Below are 21,009 nucleotides of genomic sequence, written 5' to 3' on the forward strand. Positions count from 1 at the left end.
CTACTTCAATGCACTCTGTATTAACTCAATGTAACTGCACTGTGTAATGAATTGACTTGTACGATCGGTACGCAAGCCAAGTTTTTCACTGTACCTCGGTACAAGTGACAATAATAAACCAATACTAATACCAATACCAATACCAAATTTATTCAACAATGTTAAACATAGAGACTGTATATCAGTCAAAGTGAGACACCCTGCTTGATTGTCCCTCTACTGACTTAAGTCAAAAGGAAGATGGGGCCAGATATTACCTCTCCATAATATCGACAGTCTCCTCCCCATCATCTGTGCTGAACTTCATGTGTGCCTTTTGAACTTGACTTTAATAATCAACTGTCATCCTCGCATCATTCCCACCAACCCCAAAATCTTGTACTTATCCAAACCTCTGCTGCATGTGTCCCCACAGTCCCCCACCATTCCTGTTCTTCCTGCCCTACCTTACTCAATGTCTGAGAAAACCTCAGCTTTACAGGTTTTATCCTTCTGTTCAAATTATGCTATGGCCTCATCTGTCTTATCTCTGTAAACTACTCCAGCTCTGACCGCTACTCAGGCCCTGGCCATTAGCGGATGTGCTTCCAGCTGCCTAAATCCAAAGCTCTGGAATCTTTTTCTTAAACCTCTTTTTTTTACAGAAGCAGCCCGGCAGCCGTTGGAGCAGCAGTTCCCTTTCAGGTCTGGTGAGTGTATTTAAAAAGCTTAATAAGTGGAGGGCAACTGAAGGGTTAAACAGAGTGTTGAGTGCTTGATTAGAGGGAGTGTGTACTTGAGGTAATTGGCAGGAACAAATATAAGGAGGAGTAACTGAAGAGGAGCGGCCAGTGCGTAAGTGGCTCAGGGTAGGAGTGGAGCTTTTAGGCTTTGGTTCAAGAGGCTTTGGCGATCAGAGGCTAAGGAAGAGCTTGCTCCCTGAGAGGTAAGGCTGGTAAGTTCCTTTAATTGAATTAACTTAGGAGTAGGTAGTGATGGCAGCAGTTAGGGCAGTTGTGTGCTCCATATGCAGTAATGTGGGAAGTCAGGGACGGCATACTTGTCCCTGATGACTACACCTGTAAAAGGTGCATCCAGCTGCAGCTCCTGACAAACCGAGTTAGGGAACCGGAGCTAGATGAACTCCAGATCATTCGTGAGGCAGAGGCAGAAATAGACAGGAGTTTCAGGGAGATAGTCACCCCTAGAAGTCAGGAGGCAGGTAGTTGGGTGACTGACAGGAAAGGGAAGGGGTGTAGACAGAAAGAGCAGAGCACCCCTGTGGCTGTTCCCATCAACAATAAGTATATCGTTTTGGATACTGCTGGTGGGGACGACCTACCAGGGACAAGTTGCAGTGATCGCATCTCTGTCACTGAGACAGGACCCTCGGCTCAGAAAGGAAGGAGGGAAGAGGGCAGTAGTGATAGGGGATTCGATAGTTAGGGGGACAGATAGGAGGTTCTGTGGGAGAGATCAAGAATCCCAGATGGTCTGTTGCCTCCCTGGTGCCAGGGTCTGTGATCTCTTGGATCGAGTTCTCAATATTCTCAGGAGGGAGGGTGAGCAACCAGATGTGGTCCACGTAGGGACCAATGATGTGGATAGGAAAGAGGAGGAGGTCCTGCAAAGAAAGTTTGGAGAATTAGGTGCAAAGTTGAAGGACAGGACCTCCAAGGTTGCAATCTCAGAATTGCTACCCGTGCCACGAGCTAGTGAGGCTAGAAATAGGAGGATCATGCAGCTACATACGTGGCTAAGGAAATGGTGCAGGAGGGAGGGTTTCATGTTTCTAGACAATTGGGCTTTGTTCCAGGGAAAGTGGGACCTGTTCTGACGGGACGGTTTGCACCTGAACTGGAGGGGGACTAACATACTTGTGGGTAGGTTTGCTACTGCTGCTCTGGGGGGTTTAAACTAGACTTGCAGGGGGAGGGGAACCACAGTGTTAGAGCAGATAGTGATGTGGAGGAGGAAAAAGGTCATGTGAGGACTGCAGGTATAGACAGAAATCAAAGGTTTGTACGTGATAGAAATGTTCTCAGGTGCATCTATTTCAATGCAAGGAGTATTGTAGGTAAGGCAGATGAGCTTAGGGTGTGGATTGGCACATGGGATGACGACATTATTGTTGTTAGTGACACTTGGTTGCAGGAGGGGCAGGACTGGCAGCTTAATGTCCCGGGGTTCCGTTGTTTCAGATGTGATGGAGGGGGAGGGATGAAAGGGGGAGGAGTGGCATTACTAGTCAGGGAAAATATCACAGCTGTCCGTAGACAGGACAGCCCGGAGGGCTCATCTCCAGAGGCCATATGGGTGGAGCTGAGGAACAGGCAAGGTGTGGCCACACTAATAAGGTTGTATTATAGATCGTCCAATAGTCAGAGAATTGGAGGAACAAATCTGTAGTGAGATAGCAGACCGATGTAAGAAACAGAAAGTTGTGATAGTAGGGGATTTTAACTTTCCACATTGACGGACTCTCACACTGTGAAAGGGCTGGATGGCTTGGAATTTGTCAAATGTGTTCAGGAAAGTTTTCTAAATCAATATATAGAGGTACCAACGAGAGAGAATGCAATACTTGATCTCCTATTAGGGAACCAGACAGGTCAGGTGACAGAAGTATGTGTAGGTGAGCATTTTGGGTCCAGTGATCATAATGTCATTAGTTTCAAGTTAATTATGGATAAGGACAGGTCTGGTCCTCGAGTTGAGGTTCTAAATTGGAGAAAGGCCAATGTTGTAGAAATGAGAAAGGATCTAGGAAGAGTGGATTGGGATAAGTTGTTTTCTGGCAAGGATGTGCTCGGTAAGTGGAAGGCCTTCAAAGGTGAAAATTTGAGAGTGCAGAGTTTGCATGTTCCTGCCAGGATTAAAGGCAAAGTTAACAAGCATAGGGAACCTTGGTTTTCAAGGGATATTGGCGATCTGGTTAAGAAAAAGAGGTGTATAGCAGGTATGGGCAACTAGGATGTTCAAGTAAAGTACTTGAAGAGTATAGAAAAACTAAGAAAATACTAAAAAAAAAGAAATCAGGAAGGCAAAAAGAAGACATGAGGTTGCTTTGGCAGATAATGTGAAGGTAAACCTGAAGGGTTTCTACAAGTATATTAAGAGTAAAAGGATAGTAAGTGACAAAATTGGTCCCCTAGAAGATCAGAGTGGTCGTCTATGTGTGGAGCCTCAGGAGATGGGAGAGGTCTTAAACAGTTTTCTTGCATCAGTATTTACTCAGGAAACTGGCATAGTGGATATGGAAGGAATGGAAACAAGCAATAGTGTCATGGAATATATAGAGATTAAAGAGGAGGAGGTGTTTGCTGCCTTACAGCAAATAAAGGTAGAGAAGTCCCCCGGGCCTGATATTTCCTCGGACATTGAGAGAGACTAGTGTAGAAATTGCAGGGGCCCTGGCAGATATATTTAAAATGTCCTTAGCCACGGGTGTGGTGCCAGAGGACTGGAGGGTAGCTCATGTTGTTCTGTTATTTAAAAATGGATCTAAAAGTAAACCAGGTAATTACAAGCCAGTGAGCCTGACATCAGTAGTGGGTAAATTATTGGAAGGTGTTCTGAGAGATCAGATATACAAGTATTTGGACAGCCAAGGGCTGATTAAGGATAGTCAGCATGGCTTTGTGCGTGGTAGATTGTGTTTAACAAATCTTGTAGAGTTTCTCAAGGAGGTTACCAAGAAAGTAGATGAAGGAAAGGCTGTGGATGTTGTCTACATGGACTTTAGTAAGGCCTTTGACAAGGTCCCACATGGGAGGTTAGTTCGGAAGGTTCAGCCACTAGGTATCCATGGAAAGGTTGTAAACTGGATTTGAAATTGGCTGTGTGGGAGAAGACAGAGTGGTAGTGGATGATTGTTTCTCAGACTGGAGGCCTGTGACTAGCGGTGTACTTCAGGGATCTGTGCTGGGGCCATGGTTGTTTGTTGTCTATATCAATGACCTAGATGATAATGTGGTAAATTGGATCAGCAAGTTTGCTGATGACACTAAGATTGGAGGCATTGTGGACAGTGAGGAAGGCTTTCAAAGCTTGAAGGGGGATCTGAACCAACTGGAAGAATGGGCCAGAAAATGGCAGATGGAATTTAACGCAGACAAGTGAGGTGTTGCTTTTTGGAAGGAGAAATCAAGGTAGGACATACACAGTAAATGGTAGGGCACTGAGGAGTGCAGAGGAACAAAGGGATCTGGGAGTTCAGATACATAATTCCTTGAAAGTGGCGTCACATGTAGACAGGGTTGTAAAGAAGGCTTTTGGCATCCTGGCATTCATAAATCAAAGTATTGCGTATAGGAGTTGGGATGTTATGGTGAGGTTGTATAAGACATTGGTGAGGCCAAATTTGGAGTATTGTGCGCAGTTCTGGGCACCTAACTATTAGAAGGATATTTGTAAGATTGAAAGAGTGCAGAGGAGATTTACTAGAGTGTTATTCCTTGGAGTGCAGAAGAATGAGGGGAGATTTGATAGAGGTTTACAAAATTGAGGGGTATAGACAGTTAATGTGAGTAGGCTCTTTCCACCTAGATTAGGAGAGATAAGTACGAGAAGACATGGCTTTAGGGTGAAAGGGGAAAGGTTTAGGGGGAACTTCTTCATTCAAAGAGTGGTGGGAGTATGGAACAGGCTGCCATCTGATATAGTAAACGCGGGCTCACCCTTGAGTTTTAAGGATAAATTGGATAGATACATGGACGGGAGAGGTCTGGAGGGTTATGGACTGGGTGCAGGTAACTGGAACTAGTGGAATAATGTTTTGGCACAGACTAGAAGGGCCAAATGGCCTGTTTTCTGTGCTGTAGTGTTCTATGGTCTCTACCTTTTTCCTCCTCAAAAGTTTTCACTTTGGTCAGTCTGTACAAATGAATCATTCTGTGCCGAGTTTTGTCCATTAATTACTTGGGGTGCTTCAGTATATTAAAAGTGCTACATAAATGCAAGTTCTTGTACAAAGGACAACTAATCAAGGAACAGTCAATTTCTCCAAAAGATGCAATGGGATGCGGATGATAAATGTATTCGCTCCACTAGATACTGTAATTGTAGTGGCAGAACTAGCAGTTCCAATAGATAATGTTGGATGCACAGGGTAGAACTGGCTAGTCCAATCAATACTGTTGGATGTGGACCATTAAAGTAAGAGCTTTAATCAATACTGTGGGATATAGTATAAGCATTCCCCTCAACAGAGTGTAAGATCTATGTAGCATGTCTTTAATCCCCTATATCCTCTGATGCACAAAACAGAGATAACTACTCCTAGAGTACAGTTTGTAGCTCTGCCTGGTTCAATAAATGCTGCAGGATTTATATAATCACAAAATACCCACAGACAGTGTCTCTATGATATAAACATAAATGTCTTGGAGATTATTGTATATTTCACTCAATTGCCTTCATTCACTTAAATTAATGTATCTATAAATACAGCAAAGGTGCATCTAGTCATGATGTGGACCTGAGGTTACTATTGGAGCCATAGAGTTGTGCAGCACAGAAACGGGCCCTTTGGCCCACCATATCCATGCTGACCTTTTCCCCCATCTATACTTAATGTCATTTGCCCACATCAGGTCCACATCCTTCTAAGGCTTGCCTATTCAAGTACCTGTCTAGATTCTTAAATGTAGCAATTGTACCCAGCTCCATCACCTCCTCTGGCAGTAAGTTCTGGACATCAACAACTCTCTGTATAAAAGAAAAAGATTTCCCCCCAAATCCCCTTTAAAACTCCTTCCTCTCACCTTAAACCTATGCCCTTTTATCTATGATACCACTACTATGGGAAGAAAAATTCTACCATATCTATGCCTCTTATAATTTTGTATTCTCCTATCAGGTCACCCCTCAGCATCCTCTGCTCTAGGGGTAACAAATCCTGCAAATCCAATTGCTCCCCATGATTGAAGTCCTCTGCTGTCCTGGTGAATCTCCTCTGCACTGCTTCAGTGCAACCACATCCTTCCTGTACTGTGGCAATCAGAACTGAACACAAAACTCCACGTGTAGCTTCAAGATCCCTTTGTTCATGAACATTCTTTAGCATCCTACTATTTACTGTATACTGTATGTCCTACCCCTATCTTACTTTCCAAAATGCATAATTTATTGTGTTGCCTCTACAAGTTGGAAATTTATAGCTTTTTGTGAAAATATTTGGTAATTTTAGATGTCAAAATGAGGTGTTGGCTGCAGGTGGCTTTCTGGATTTGCAAAGGTAATTTTGGAGTTGTACTGGGCTTTATGGTGAGAAATTAATTAATAGTCAGATATGATTTAAGTGAGATCATAATAAGAGTTGAAAAGGAGCTATTAGACTTGCCTTTCTAAAGCCCAGCCTTGACAGAGCAATAGAATGCTATGTGGACAAATTAGTATAATACAAATCAGAAGAAATTACAATCAAACCATACTATACAGTTATCAAACCAGAGCTTTTGATCACCAATATACATACCAAGGAGGCATTTAAGTATTGGAAGTGCTGCAAGGAAGAATTAAAAAGGGCAAATACCCATGTCAGAGTTGTGTTGCAAGGCTGGAGAAATTTGGGCTTTTCCCCTTGGAAGGAGTTCTGTATCATTTTAAATGGGATGGAAAGGACAAATCGAGAAAATTATTTTAAATTTTCTATAAGGTCATGATACCTGATCAAATGAATAAAGGATGAATTTAAGATTGATATCTAGAAGTCCATCTTCAGATAAAAGGACAATGTATAATGAATGACCTTGGAATGGTACAGAACAATGCATCCATAACCACAGCCAGATTCTGCAGAAATCTCCTGCTGAGCAGTGTGATTTACAATTGGAAAATATTGTAGATTATTTTTCCACTGCATCATAGCTTGAACTAACATTTTGCTCTTTGGTTATGCTGCTTGTATTAGTCGTTTACAAAGTGGCCAGACAATGGTGACATTTAGGAAGCAACGGTAAGCTAATTGAAAGCTATTGGTTTAAGAACAGACTTAACTCTGAACAACAAGTGCAGCAAAAAGTACTATGTTTAGCTATATCGCTTGTTGTTCTGGCAGAAAGTGCAGAAAAAATAATTTATGATTGGGGCTAATGAGGGTAGGGATTTGAATCCAGGTTTAGGACTTCAACATCATGTAACCAAGATTTCTGCTTAAGGGTAATGTTAATTCCATTGCCTGCTTTTCATATGTAAGAATTAACGATGGCTTTCAAGAATTTTAGCTTTCTTGATGAGGATAGCTGGGACAAACTCTTATATCAGGGTCTATTTTGAACTGGAGGATGGTTTTGATTGAGGGGAGGACAATCTATAAAATCAGATTGAACTGAAGGGTAGGATTAAATTGATGGTCATATATTTTTATTGAGTGCTAATGACTGATAAGATTTATATTTTTACTTGCATTTAAGACAGTGATGTATAATTTGGGGCAGGGCTAGGGTTATGTGGAATCTATCATGAGGGGTGTTATTTTGCATGACATACCTTCCTTCACCATGGCTCATGGTAATGCAATTCCATGAGACCCAAGGTTGCAAGGGGAAACTTAAAGTATACATATGGTAGGGGATGAGTTAATATGAAAACTTTCTTAGTTACGTATATCATTTGAAGCACTTGTCATAGTCATAGAGAGGCATAGCAGAGAAACAGGCTCTTCAGCCCACCAAGTCCAAGCTGACTGTCAATCCTGTATTAATTCTATTTTCTATTCTCTCACCTCAAGTTCTACCACTCACCTACACATTAGTGGCAATTTTCAGTGTCCAATTAATCTACCAACCAGCATGTCTTTAGGATATGGGAAGGAACCAGACCATCCACAGTCACAAGGAGAAAGTGCAAACTCCACGTTGTTGTATTTACCATGTATACTGTTTACACTGTGAGCTTCACGTGAGCAAGGAATTTCATTGCACCCTGGCGCATATGACAATAAACAGATCCAAATTGGAATCTGGAAGGATAGAACCCAAGACCCTGGTGCTGTGAGGCAACGTCTCTCCTAACTACCCTCATCTCCCAAATCAGGGGTTTTTCTCTTCTTAACAGTTGATCTGGGTGTTGTGTGTATGGAGGAAATGCCTGCATTTTGTTTCCACATTGGGATACCTGTTTTGGGTCAAAATTGGCTAATAGTATGCTTCATCTCTGGTCAGCAACTAAATCTTGCTCCCAACATTTGGTATAAGCCTCCTTACACATTAAAAATTCACTGTTTGGTCTTGCAAGAAGGATTGCAAAACTATTAAGAAAAATTTTGATATTTTCATTCTCAACTGGGGAATTATGGCTGACTTACAAATACGAGACATTGAGACTATAGATGATGACAGATTGTTTCCACTGGCTGGCAGATCCATTGAGATGTGTAATTATCACCAGTTGAACAAAATAAGAAGTTAGGTGAACTTTTTCTTTGTCACATGGAGAGTCTTTAGCTGATGGAATGCTGGCAGCTGTTAAAACAGAAATGAAATTATCATTGAAAAGGAGTTAGAAAAGCACTTGAGAAAGAGGACTGTAATCGGTTACAGGAAAATGAGGAAATCTGATTGGAGCAGATAGCAGTCAATACCAGTTGAAGAGTTGATTTGTGAAATGGCACAGTGGTTCAGAATTCCTCTATTAATGAGGCTTGGGTTTCAGTTGGCTACATGGGGCAGGCCTGATACCATATTCCCAAAATGGACACTCTATTCCAAGCTGTCATGGGAAAGAGATTACAGGCAGACAGAGGAAATGATTCAAGGATGTGCTCAAAGCCTCCTTGAAGAAATGCAACATCCCCACTAACTCCTGGGAATCTCTGGCCTGTGACTGCTCAAAGTGTAGGAGCATTAGAGGTGGTATTGAGAACCTCTAGGCCATAAATCAGGAGCATGCAGAGGCCTAGTGTAAGCAGCAGGAACAGATTACCTCTCACTACCCACCCATCAGCTACCAACTGTCCCAGATGGGAAGAGTTTAACGTTCCCACATTGGCATCATTAGCCACATTGGAACCCATAAAATTGCAGTGAAAACAAGTCATCCTTGATGCTAAGGGACTGCCTAAGAAGAAGAATGCACCCACCAACAGAAAGCTCAATGACTATAAACTGAACAATAAAAACAAAGTGTACATATAATCTTGAAATAATCTTGAGATGAGATTTTTTCCTCAGTACTAGCAGAGTTGGTAAGGGAAATATGTTTCTATTTATGTTTCTCTAGCTTTTAAAGTAAAAAAAAATTTCCCCATTTCCAGGTGTCAAAAAGCATGTTCTAGGGATTGATTTTAAAAAGAAAATAGCAAAATCAAAAGGACCACTAAAATATGAATTATTAACTGGTTTGAGAAGTTAAGTTGGCTAATAGTTCACAATGTCATAAACAAAATAATCTCACGACAAGTCAATTTAACAGCTATATTTGGGAGAACATTTTCACATAGTGATAAATGTCTGGAGTGTTTTCTTGAGCAGAGCAATGTCAACAGCAAGATCTGGAGTATTCTGAAAAGTCTGGTAGAATCTATTCTGAACCAACGTTCTTGCTTTGGGAGATAAAAGACCATTTCTAATCCTTGACTCTTCTATAGTTCTTTTACACAGATTAGAAATGTTCCCTTTTCAGCTATTACAATCAAAATGTTCTGTTATAAACAGTTTAGCTATACTTGTTTCCAAAGAAACGTTATCCCATTCTCAATATTTCAAGTTCTTTCATGAAGTCTAGCCTATGCAATAAATAGGACAACAACTGAGGAAGAAATTGGGTGATGACTTGAACTTCAAAACCATGATTTGTAATAATAAACATTTTTTGAAACTACTGTCTAATCTCATCAGAGTGGATGTATGTAGAACAACTTAGTGTCTGGTCCTCATGCACAAATTCTATTTAAAAATGATAGAACCTGAGATCGATTGCACTGATGATCAAATCTAAGTGAAATTACTCCCACTGGGAAACCAAAGCTTCTCTGGTGCAGTTGTGCATTAAATGATGACACAAGTTGCACATATGTCCACCCTTGCCAACTGGGTGCAACCTATGATCTTCACTGAACAGTTTATAAAGAAGAAACACACTAGTGCAGCAGTTAAGTGCTGCTGCTTCACAGCTCCAGGGACCCTGGTTCCTTCCTGTTCTCAGGTGCTGTCAGTGTGGAGATGCACATTCTCCCTGTGACTGCGTGAGTTTCCACTGGGTGCTCTGGTTTTCTCCCACATTCCAAAGATGTGCCGTTAGTGGAACTGACTACTGTAAAATCACCACTGTTCTAGTTAAGAGGCAAAAAAGTATCAAAGGGGAGTTGATGGGCATGTGAGGGAGGGAGGGTGGGTTACAGGGAAATAAAACAGTGAATGGGGCTGAGAGGATTGTTCTGCTGAAACCCAGCATGGACACGATGGGCTAAATATCCTCCTGTTTCCTGATACATATCTAAGTAAGGGCTGTGATGACATTACAAGCATTCTGTTTTGATATCAATGCCTTTCATACAGCATTTGTTGGTCTCAGTTTTGTATGCTCAGGAGATTTCCTAGCTCATCACTGGCTCATTGCAGCCTTTTATACAGTGCACATCAGAGCTACTGTGATCTCTGCCTCATTACCCTGCAGCTCATAGTGGTGTGGGCCCCCTCAGGACACAATCAGGGCAAATGATTACATGGGGGTAGTCACATGTGTAGAAGATGGCCAAATCCCACCCTTCCCCATGTTTTCCCCCACTTCCCTGCCAGCCCCCAATGCAGATGTTCTGTGGCTGCTATGGGGAGACTTTCTTTGTCTAATGTCCTTATCAGTGATCGATGCAGCAACAACATGCAACATGGCCATTGTGAGCTTCTCATGCAGCTCCCATTTGGAACGTTTCACGTCCCATTTTATTATGTTTTTGGTGTGAGCCACCATTGTATTGTCTTGAACATATTTTTGGTGAAAGTCATGATCTTTTGTAGGGGATGCCATTGGGATTGCAGCTACATGCAGTACATGTTCCAATAAAGAGTGGAAACCAATTCCTTATTTTGCAGGGTAATTTTAACTGAATCTACCAGATGGAAAATTGACGGAATCCAATCAGCTTACCGATTTTATTCTTAGGTGAAAGTGATGGAAAATTAAATTTAAAGACATATAAAACAAATGGCTGATACAAACTCACCACTTACCTGCTAGGCAGTTTAATTTATAATTGTGCACTTAGTGTTGATTTTACCCATGTCTTAACCCTATTTGACTGCTTCAAGTTATGCAAACTTGTCTACACCACCTTCTCTGGTTACTGCTTGTCCACTCCACAGTGGAAACCAATCGGCCAGCCACAATTTTCCCTCCCACCATGATTCTCTTTCACTGCACCTTGTCACTTTAAAAGTTTCCATTCCTTCATTCTACTTTTGGTCTCGTTTTGTTCTCATTTTGTTCAATACATCAATCTACTGATTAGGTGCTCCATTTTAATAAAAAAAAATGTTGTACAAATGCAAGTTACTTTTTATAAGTTTTGGGGAAACTGCCCAAAGCCAGACTAGGCCCTCAATTCATCAGTGAGAAATGTTACCAAGTCCACTTGATACCTCAGAAATCCAAAAGGGAAAAACCTATAATCAACATATGTTTGAAAATAACTAATTTCATGGAATTTTGATTTTTCAAAAGAGCATTTTTCAATAGTTGAAGCATTTTGCAAACAAATTTAATAATCCTGAATAAAATACCTGAGCAATTTACTCTATTACTAAAATTCTCTTTTAAATTCAAATGAACAGCAAACATAATTTAACCCCTCAATAAATCATAGAAGAAACACAAGCCTCATAAAACAAAATTTATCTTTAATTAAGTGTCAACAGCAGTACAAAAGATGGAGTGATGGTGAATATATATATATATATTTATGTGTGTGTATGTATATATATATCGAACGAGAGAAAAAGAAAGAGAGAGAGGACAGCTTTGAGGTAAATGAGCTCAGTCAGTCACATAGACACTCCCCACAAGGCGCCATATCCCTGTCTTTTCATGTTCATTATTTTGTAGCAATAAAAAGATAGGATTATTACCCAAGAATTTTTTGAAATTGTACACATTGATAAGGTGCCTGAAAACTCCAGAAAATAACAGGTTTGTTGTCTTTTGACTAGTGTTTTTATCATCCATATTTTTATTATTTCAAATATAATGGAGGCAGAGGAGGTCAGACTACTAGTACTGCTAAAATAAATTTAACCCTAATTAATTGTTTTTTTCTTTACCTCACGTCAATACTGCAGAAAATAAAAGGCTGATTTACATTATGAATAATGCCAAGCAGGGGAAAAATGACAGTAGGACATCAAACATAATCAAGAAGGTTTTACATCATCCTCAGCAAACAAGTTGTCTTTTGTACTGTATAAAGAGCAGAATATGAGGAACATGGTGATGGAGATTTTTTCTTATGTTCAATTACAAACTTTACACTAGACTGTACATGTCTTTTTTTTCTTTTTTTGATAAATTATTTACATTTGTCAGACATCATCAAAGCAGCAGCAGACACTGTTCCTCTAGACACCCAAACATATACCTGCTGTGGGCCCAGGTACCTGCATTGTTATTTGTTCAAAATGCAAAGTTGAAAGTTTTTAAGAAAAACTTTTTTTAATTATCAAATCCTGCTGTACAAGAGACACGTGAGGTGGCCCTGTGTTTCCTTAGAGCCACACCCAGTGTTGCTATAGGGTCGAAAGCATAGTACCATGGCAACAAGAGTCCCAGTTGTCAGTCATACGCGCGTGCTAAAACAAAATCAAACCTAATGAAACCTTTATACTTTATCAGCAGCTAGCATGTCAGTCCAGCAAGTCAGTGAATTGTGCTGATTAAATTAACATGAAGAACAATATCACAATATACATCAAAATGAAAACAAAACTTCCAATTGTGGAAGATAAAGTTACAGTAAGAAGCTATGTAGGAACAGCTTATAAGCGTGTCTTAATGTATTTTTCAACAACTGGAAAAAAATGGCAAATACTTAATGAATGAACAAAAACACTATAAAAATTCCTCTCAGTAAAGCAGAGGGCGGGCTACTTTATAAAATCGCAAGATCCAGCACAAAACACAAGGGACAAAGGGAGACAAAACAGCGGATGCACATAGCAAGGCTGCAGTGTGCTGGATACAAAAACTAACTTGTTATTTGCACATTTCCCCGTAATCCCAATAGCGGCAAACATCTCACTTGTGTGTTTCACAGCAGCCTGGCATCTTTGCTGGCTTGTGACAGTAACAGGGAAAGAAGCAAGGGTGAAATTTAGGAATAATTCCTAATTGTATTCACTAATGATAGCAGATGAACTTGTTCCTCCAAAGTTAGCCATACTGTTGGTTTGCTGCAAAGACAAGTCATTTCCAATACTGCATCAATTTTGGGAATAATATGTTCAATACGTTTTGGCACAGAGGTCAACTTTGAGGTTAATTCATATGCAGATCAAGTCATTGCGCATGTTTTACAGCTTGTGTGACATTTAAAAAAAAATATATGCCACGGCCTGGGAATAAAATATTTTTATCACAACATTAATTGTCAAGAAAGGTGGCTTCCAGGAAGGATGCAGTTCCCAATACACAACAGCCTTCGCCTTGTTGCTTACTCTACCTTATTACACACAGCGTTATAAAAAGTGCAGTTGCTAATCTAGGAACCAGGATAATCTCCCAAGTTTTTCATACATATCTTTTAAACCTAAACTTAGGGACTTCTGACAGATTTGGGCAAGTTTGCCAGTCACATGTTGTTCAGATCTTACTTGTTCTAATGATCTTTAACAGAATCACACTTGAATATCTCCCAAATGTATGAAAACAAAGTGTTTGGAAAACTTTTTCTTCATTTAATGTAATACCTAACACAAAGGGAAAAAAATCAAAAGTGCCTGTTTCCTATGTTTAAAAAATGGTGTATGCCTCATGGTCTTTCCCCTTTCCAAATTAGAAGCAGGCCTTTCCCTCAAGCACGTTCATCACCCTTCTTCTGTATTTTTTAGGAAACTTGTTTTTAAAGTATCCTTTGAATAACATTGAGATTAAGTTTGCTGACACGCCTACCCTTGGTTGATATTTGCAAGCTATGATCTAAAGTTAAGAAGGCAATTTAGTTTATTGTTGCAGCTACCTGCAATGATCCATAATAAGAGGGTCACAAAGCTTATGAATGTCAAGGGCAATTAGTATTTAAGTAGAAGCAAGGTAAAAACACTTAAATGATCTTAAACTGGTGGTATCAAGTGAGAATCTCTCTTACTTGTCAAGTTCCCTGTTTATTTTGCACTTCATTACTATCTGGTGCTCACTGTTTCATTCCTGATTCTGTTGGCACATTTCGCTACCTGTGGATCATCAACACCTTTATGCCACTTAGAAACAGTTAACAGGGAGTGTCCTATCCCATTTCCCATAAGCTCTTAGAAGTAACCCAGAGGAATTAGAAAATGTTCAATTTATGCAAATCCTCCCTCCCACTTAACCATCCCGCCTGACGCCTTTCCTGCTTGATAAGAATTTTACACAGAAGGAAATGAATTCATAAAAGTTACAAATTTTGCTGATTGTTGTCTTCCTGCTAAGAAGTGGGCACAGTACAAGTGATTCAAAAAGTGTTTCTCTCTTTAAATAAAATTATTTCCCTACTCCGCACATTACTAACTGTAACGCTATATATATCCTTATTAATAATAATTACAATACAAAAAACATGAGAAACTGACCATAAGCGAGGTGTCTGAGTGCCTCAGCTACAGGTCCAATACTGCTATATCATTTGCGGGTGTGAGTTCAGCATCTACATGAGGTACAGCGAATTGTCAGCATTTAAAAATGTGGACCAACATACAATGATGTATAACAAAACAGTAAATACATAACTTATATTTCACTATGTATTCATGAACAAAAATAGAATTCTATTTCCTATGTTATATTTACAAATTAACAAAAAATCTAAAATGAGATGGTGGATTTTTTTGTTGCAACTTTGTTTTAAGCTCCAATTTAAGTAAATTTGTACTATTTCCTTTAATGATTGTCTTGGTAGAATAACTCTGCAATGATATTTTAGAGCCTGATTTCGGCTAATAAATATTACACAAACATTTATTTGATCTAGTCGACTTTCAAATACAATTTACAAAGAGATAATTAAGACCATTGAAAAAAATAAGGTTGTTGTTTGTTTAGCCAATCAAGTGGGAGAGCATATGGTTGTGGTAGAAAATGAAGTATTTTGTTGGGAATCAGTTGGGGGGGGGGGGTGGTGGAGTGGGTTGTTGGTGAATGAGGGGAGAAAGAGAAAAGGAAGACATAGAAATGAAGGTAGGTAAGGATAACAGAAATGAGGGAAAAAGGTAGATTTGGATGGAGCTAAAACAAAGTATTCATACATAACATTTTTTTTGCATAAATAAAATTACTAGACATAAAATGACTCAAATCTGGCAACTGTGAGGCAGGCCCACACGAGTCTTTACAGGCGGCTTTTTGTTCATGTAATATCTCTTAAAACAGTTTCACATTAGTCAGAAGTGATAAAAAATATCATTTATATCCAGTGCTCATAACACTTTAAAACATCCTGTGTGTGCATGTGTATGTGTGTGAATGTGTGTATGTGTATGTGAGTGAGCATGTAAATGTGTGTCCATATGTGTGTATGTGTATCATATTACATATATTATATATATATATATATAAAAAATACATACATACACACACTACAAGCATAATCAAGTTTCAGTCCCAAAAAACAGTCCTTTGTTTTCCCACCAGCCTGCATTATATCATATTGGCATGGCAACAAAACAGCTAAAAAAACTAAACGTGTGGGTGCAATGAAATATAAACTACAAATTGTACTCTCAAACTAAAAGTCATACACTGTCCTAAGTAAAACTGAATTTTAAAAATAAAACAGTTGAGGGGAGCTGTTTATTAGTAAGAGGTTATATGAACTTTAATAAATTATAATTATGCAAGATTTAGGAACCATTCCCTCACTCCTCCCACCCTCCCTCATTGAAGCCAGATTTAAAGTTCAAATATTTTGTTTTTTTGAATGAAATATTATCAGTACCTTGAATGATTTGCAAAAGAAACAAAGTGTTCATCAGTTATTCTCCATTGCAAGATGTTCCAACTAAATTATCACAGTCTAAAACAAACTGGTCCAAGATTAAATAATGGAACTTCACTACTCAGTGGGGCTTTAAATAAAGAGCAGAATTCTGCCTCTTTTCTGAAAAGTTTGTATTTCCCCAATTTATTGTCTCAAATGCGCATACCAACAACAGTAGTTTCTTAACTAAGTAATGGCTGTTTTAATTTTATAGTACCCATTATGTATTTAAGACAGGAAATCTGAGTATGCAGGGTATGTTTTTGGAGATGAACTTCATTTCTTATTCATCTGTGCTATTTATATTTTTGATAAACCCCATTTACTTCCTGCACACCAAATTTCGTTTAAGTTTAAGACCTTAGTATATGTCATTTTCACAGTAATGCAGTAGATGAATTAAGACATTGTGAAATTAAGTAGGTTAAGTCATTAGTATTCAATTTCCTCCCACCCTGTCCCTGTCCCATTTGTGCTCATCAAGGTGAAAAGGTGAATGCCAACAGTGGAGAGGAATGGAATTATTTTAAGTAATTTCATTTAACACCATTAAATGACAAATAAGACTCTTGGAAAGACTTAAGACTTCCATTTATATGGCATCTTTCATGTCCTATTCAAACTGCCCTAAAGTACATTGCAGCCAGTGAAGTACTTTTGAAATGCAGTCACTGTAGAAATAGGAAACACAGCAAGCCATTGTGCACAGAAAGATGCCACAAATATTCATGATCCAATGATCTGCTTTTATAACATTGATTCAGGGATTAATATATTGGCCAAAAACGAGAGGGATGAATCCCCTGCTCATCATCTTTCTTTAATATTCACTCATGAAAGCAGGCAGGACCTCTTTTTGAGGTGGCTACCAAAGAACAACACCTCCAACAGTGTAGCACTCCCTCAGTACTGTACTAAATAGTCAGACTAGAATGTTGTGCTCAGAAACAATAGTACTCTCAACTAAGCCACAGCTGACACTCCTAGAGTTAATTAGACCATGTCAAAGGCAATATTGAGGGCCCCTCCTCCACATTCCCCAATTCTTTTTCTCTCTCTCACTGTTCCTCCCTCTATTCTTCCATTAGCTCAACTGTATCCATTCAAAGCTGAACTGAGAATAGCCATTTTAACTTTAGTGACTCTGGTGACGGGATGTAACTGGTATTGGGCTGACAGTGGAGGAGGGGAGGTTGGGGTGGGAGTATGGACATGGGCATTGTCTCTGAGTGACTAATGAGTTATTCCTGTCCAGACTGCAGATTATGCTGCTATGATGGAAGTTTTCTTTGCTGATCAGAATATCCATGGTTTTGAGTGACAATTTTGCCCTACAATTTTAAATATTTAAGAATATTTCCCCAACCACCCCCAGTGTTTTCCTTCAAGTTCAATAATCCTAGATTATTGGCCCCTTGGATCTCTGGAATGACTAAAATACTCTCACTGGAACTCAGTGTAATGAGGTAAAGGGTAAGAAACCATTCTAAGAAGACAACTGGGACAGCTGTCTGTTGTGTGGCCTGCACTGACAAATAACTGTTGAACACCCTATTTGTGGCACAATCAAGTGTCTAAAACAAAATTATGGGACACATGCACTCTGGCAAGCTCCTCCTCTGTCTCAAAAAAAAATCCTTTTTCCATATTCCTGAGTAACTTCACTGCTGTCTGGAGAGACCCATTTTGTAAGTGTAATTATATATACTTTTTTATCCTCATTAAATCACAGACGATTGTCTAAGACTTTTGCAGTGTCTCCCATGTAAGACTTTTCAGAGTGTTAAGATTAAAATGTTGTTAGATGTTTGGCACTTTCTTTATTCAAACTGTACAATATGCAAATCAAAAAGAAAAAGAAAAAAAATCAAAGGAAAGCCAGTCAGGGCTCAGCTCTTTGTTGTTTGCTCTATGCTGTGCTTTTTGTGCACATGTGCTGCTATTTTAATTTTGGTTCCCACCCGCCCCCCCCCCCCCCATCCCCAACTTTCTTTTTAAAACTACGAAATTTAAATTATTTTAAATAGTTCAGATTAAAAACACATTCACAAGTTGCTGGTTGGCACAGCATACCTGAGTGAGAATATAACCCCCCGCCCCTTAAGAAACAGTAACTAAAGCATTTGAAAACAAGCTCAAAAAAGAGAAAGGAAAAAATTTAAGACTGCCAGATAGCTATGAATTTATATTAAGCAACAGCTTTCAAGTCCTGATGTTTTAATTTTTTTTGTTTTCAGACTGTAGCCAGTAATGTAAAATGTCCATGATACTTTGTAAAAATAAAAAAAAACAAATCAGAATGCTTCACACATTAAGAAACAGTTAAGACCATTGCTGATGAATCTGTTGGAGCCAAACATGCAGGCTCATCAATAACTTTTTTTGTTCAAAGAGTCTGATTGCAGTTGCTGCTCAGTTGGCACTGATGGCCTCCTGATTCTCATTGTCACTGCTATAGTCTGATTTCTGATCATCCTCATAGTCCTCATACATTTCTATTTCATCTTCGCCATTCATCATTTCATTCACGCCCAGGTTGCCACTTTCTCCCTTCATGCTGTAAGTGCTCTGGATGACTGGGATGCTTGGTTCTGGGACTGCCGGACTCCGCTGGAACACTCAGATGTCAGTTGTGGTGACGCTGCTGTGGCTGCCATTGAGATGGCACCAGGATACACTACACCTGCTGCCGTAGTGATTGGAATCTGAGGCTGTTGCCTATGCACAGATGAATACTGGTTTGTTAGCAAGTACAGTCAACAAATATATTTTTGCTAAAGTCCCAAACTACTGGACAACATAACTCATTTACCTAATAACGAAACATTATGCCATTGATAATACCATACAGATAATTACTGTCTGGGACAACTATTCATGATGTCAGTAATGCACATTGCCATTGTTTATGACTTCTGAGGAGTTTAACGTTTTGCCCAGAATACCAACCTGCATTGCATTCTTCAGACAGGGATAGCCATTTGGCCCTATCTTTGCTCTTCCCATCCTATTCAGCAGTCAATGGCTTTTTTAAATGGTCCCAGGATTATTTCTTCCACTACTCTATCAGGAAGTATGTTGCAATAGGCTAATCTTTGTTTGCAGCAATGTTTCTTGACCCTAATTTTAAAGTTACAGGCTTTAGTATGTGTCCTTTTGTTGTACAGTTGGAATTTAATTTAAAATAATATTGTGAGCTTGGATTTATCTTGATCAAATCCCCTTAACAACCTTGTATACCTCTAGTAGATCATGTCTCAGACATTTCTTACAGGCAGAAAAGTCTAAGCCCTTCCAGCTTTTCATCAAATCTGAGATCCACAATACCAGACGTGCAGGCAGGGTTGAAGGATCGATTTAGGAAAACTGTTGTGTAGTCTGATATCATCTCTCCTACAATTTTGGCTATGTAATTCAACATCCAAAAGACAATTGATCTGATCAGGCATGGTAGTGTAGCAGTTAGCGCCAGCAACCGGGTTCAATTCCGGCCACTGTCTGTAAGGAGTTTGTACGTTCTCCCCGTGTCCTGCGTGGGTTTCCTCCAGGTGCACTGGTTTCCTCCACATTCCAAAAATGTACAGGTTAGGAAGGTTGTTGGGCATGCTATGTTGGCAGCAGAAGTGTGGCGACACTTGCGGGCTGCCCCCAGAACATTCTACACAAAGATGCATTTCACTGTGTGTTTCGATGTACATGTGACTAATAAAGACATCTTATCTTATCTTAAGTGTACTAAGTTTTCCACATTATTCGTAGCTAATTCAGCATGCTGTGTTGTATATGGGTCAAGTATTTTACTTCTCATGTACAGCATTTTGCACTTAACCATATTGAATTTCAACTGCCCTTTTCCTGCTCAGTTATCCATTCTGTTTTATTCAATCCCTAATATCCCAACAGCCACTCAAAATTCCACTGCCACTCCAACTTTTGGGAACATCCAATCCAACCACTTTTCACTGAGCTTCTGAATCATTTGTCAATGCCAATCATTACACACCCTGCTTACGATTCTGGCATCTGAGAGTCCCTGTCAATTCATGTGATTTACCCTGAATCCCTGCAGCTATGAATTTAATACATTTTTATTTATGCTGAACTTTAGTGTTAATGGGATTTTGATTATTTTCTAATGTCTGATGCGTGAACTCTACAACCCTACTGAACACCAAATATAACTTACTTAAACTTGCTAACACAGTAAACTCTGATCATCTGCTTTCACATTGATCAGAAATTCCAATGGTTCAACAGTAGTGTAGCGGTTAGCGTAATGCTCTTACAGTGCCAGCGACCTGGGTTCAATTCCGGCTGCTGTCTGTAAGGAGTTTGTATGTTCTCCCTGCATCTGTGTGGGTTTCCTCCCGCAGTCCAAAGACGTACGGGCTAGGAGTTGTGGGCATGCTATGTTGGCGCCGGAAGAGCAGCGACGCTTGCGGGCTGCCCCCAGAATGATCTACACAAAGATGCATTTCACTGTGTGTTTCAATGTACATGTGACTAATAAAGAAATCTTATCTTATCTTAACATACATAATTCTGCCAAAAAAAGTGAGATTGGGCAATAAAAGGTGTTTGAAGGTTAATTCATCTGCAGCAGTTGTGAGAATAATTTTATTCCCATTTCAGCCAAATACCTATTCATTGTCACATATCAATAAATTACAGGTTGTCCTCATTAAAGTAGCTATTGCCCAATTTCCATTCATTCAACTAGATATAAGTTAAGGGATTTCCTACTCTTAGAAGCTCTTCCCCAGTCATAGTTCTTTTAGACCATCGTATACTACGTCCAAAATTCATTCCACTCATGTTGCAACTTTTTTGTATGGTTAGCATTACCAACCAGGAATGAATTTCTAGGC

At 39.5% G+C, this 21,009-nt stretch overlaps 1 protein-coding gene across 1 annotated transcript in view; it reads right to left on the reverse strand.

Annotated features, from left to right (window-relative positions):
* Positions 1-18,151: 18,151 nt before the first annotated feature.
* Positions 18,152-21,009, reverse strand: part of sox6 (SRY-box transcription factor 6) — a 325,865-nt gene continuing 323,007 nt past the window's right edge. Inside the window, 2 exon segments of the mRNA XM_052029327.1 lie at positions 18,152-18,748; positions 18,751-18,859. Coding sequence (XP_051885287.1) covers positions 18,554-18,748; positions 18,751-18,859 — 304 coding nt within the window. The 3' untranslated portion in view covers positions 18,152-18,553.

This window comes from Pristis pectinata, chromosome 14 (genome assembly GCF_009764475.1).
Source record: "Pristis pectinata isolate sPriPec2 chromosome 14, sPriPec2.1.pri, whole genome shotgun sequence".
Classification (NCBI taxonomy): Eukaryota; Metazoa; Chordata; class Chondrichthyes; order Rhinopristiformes; family Pristidae; genus Pristis; species Pristis pectinata.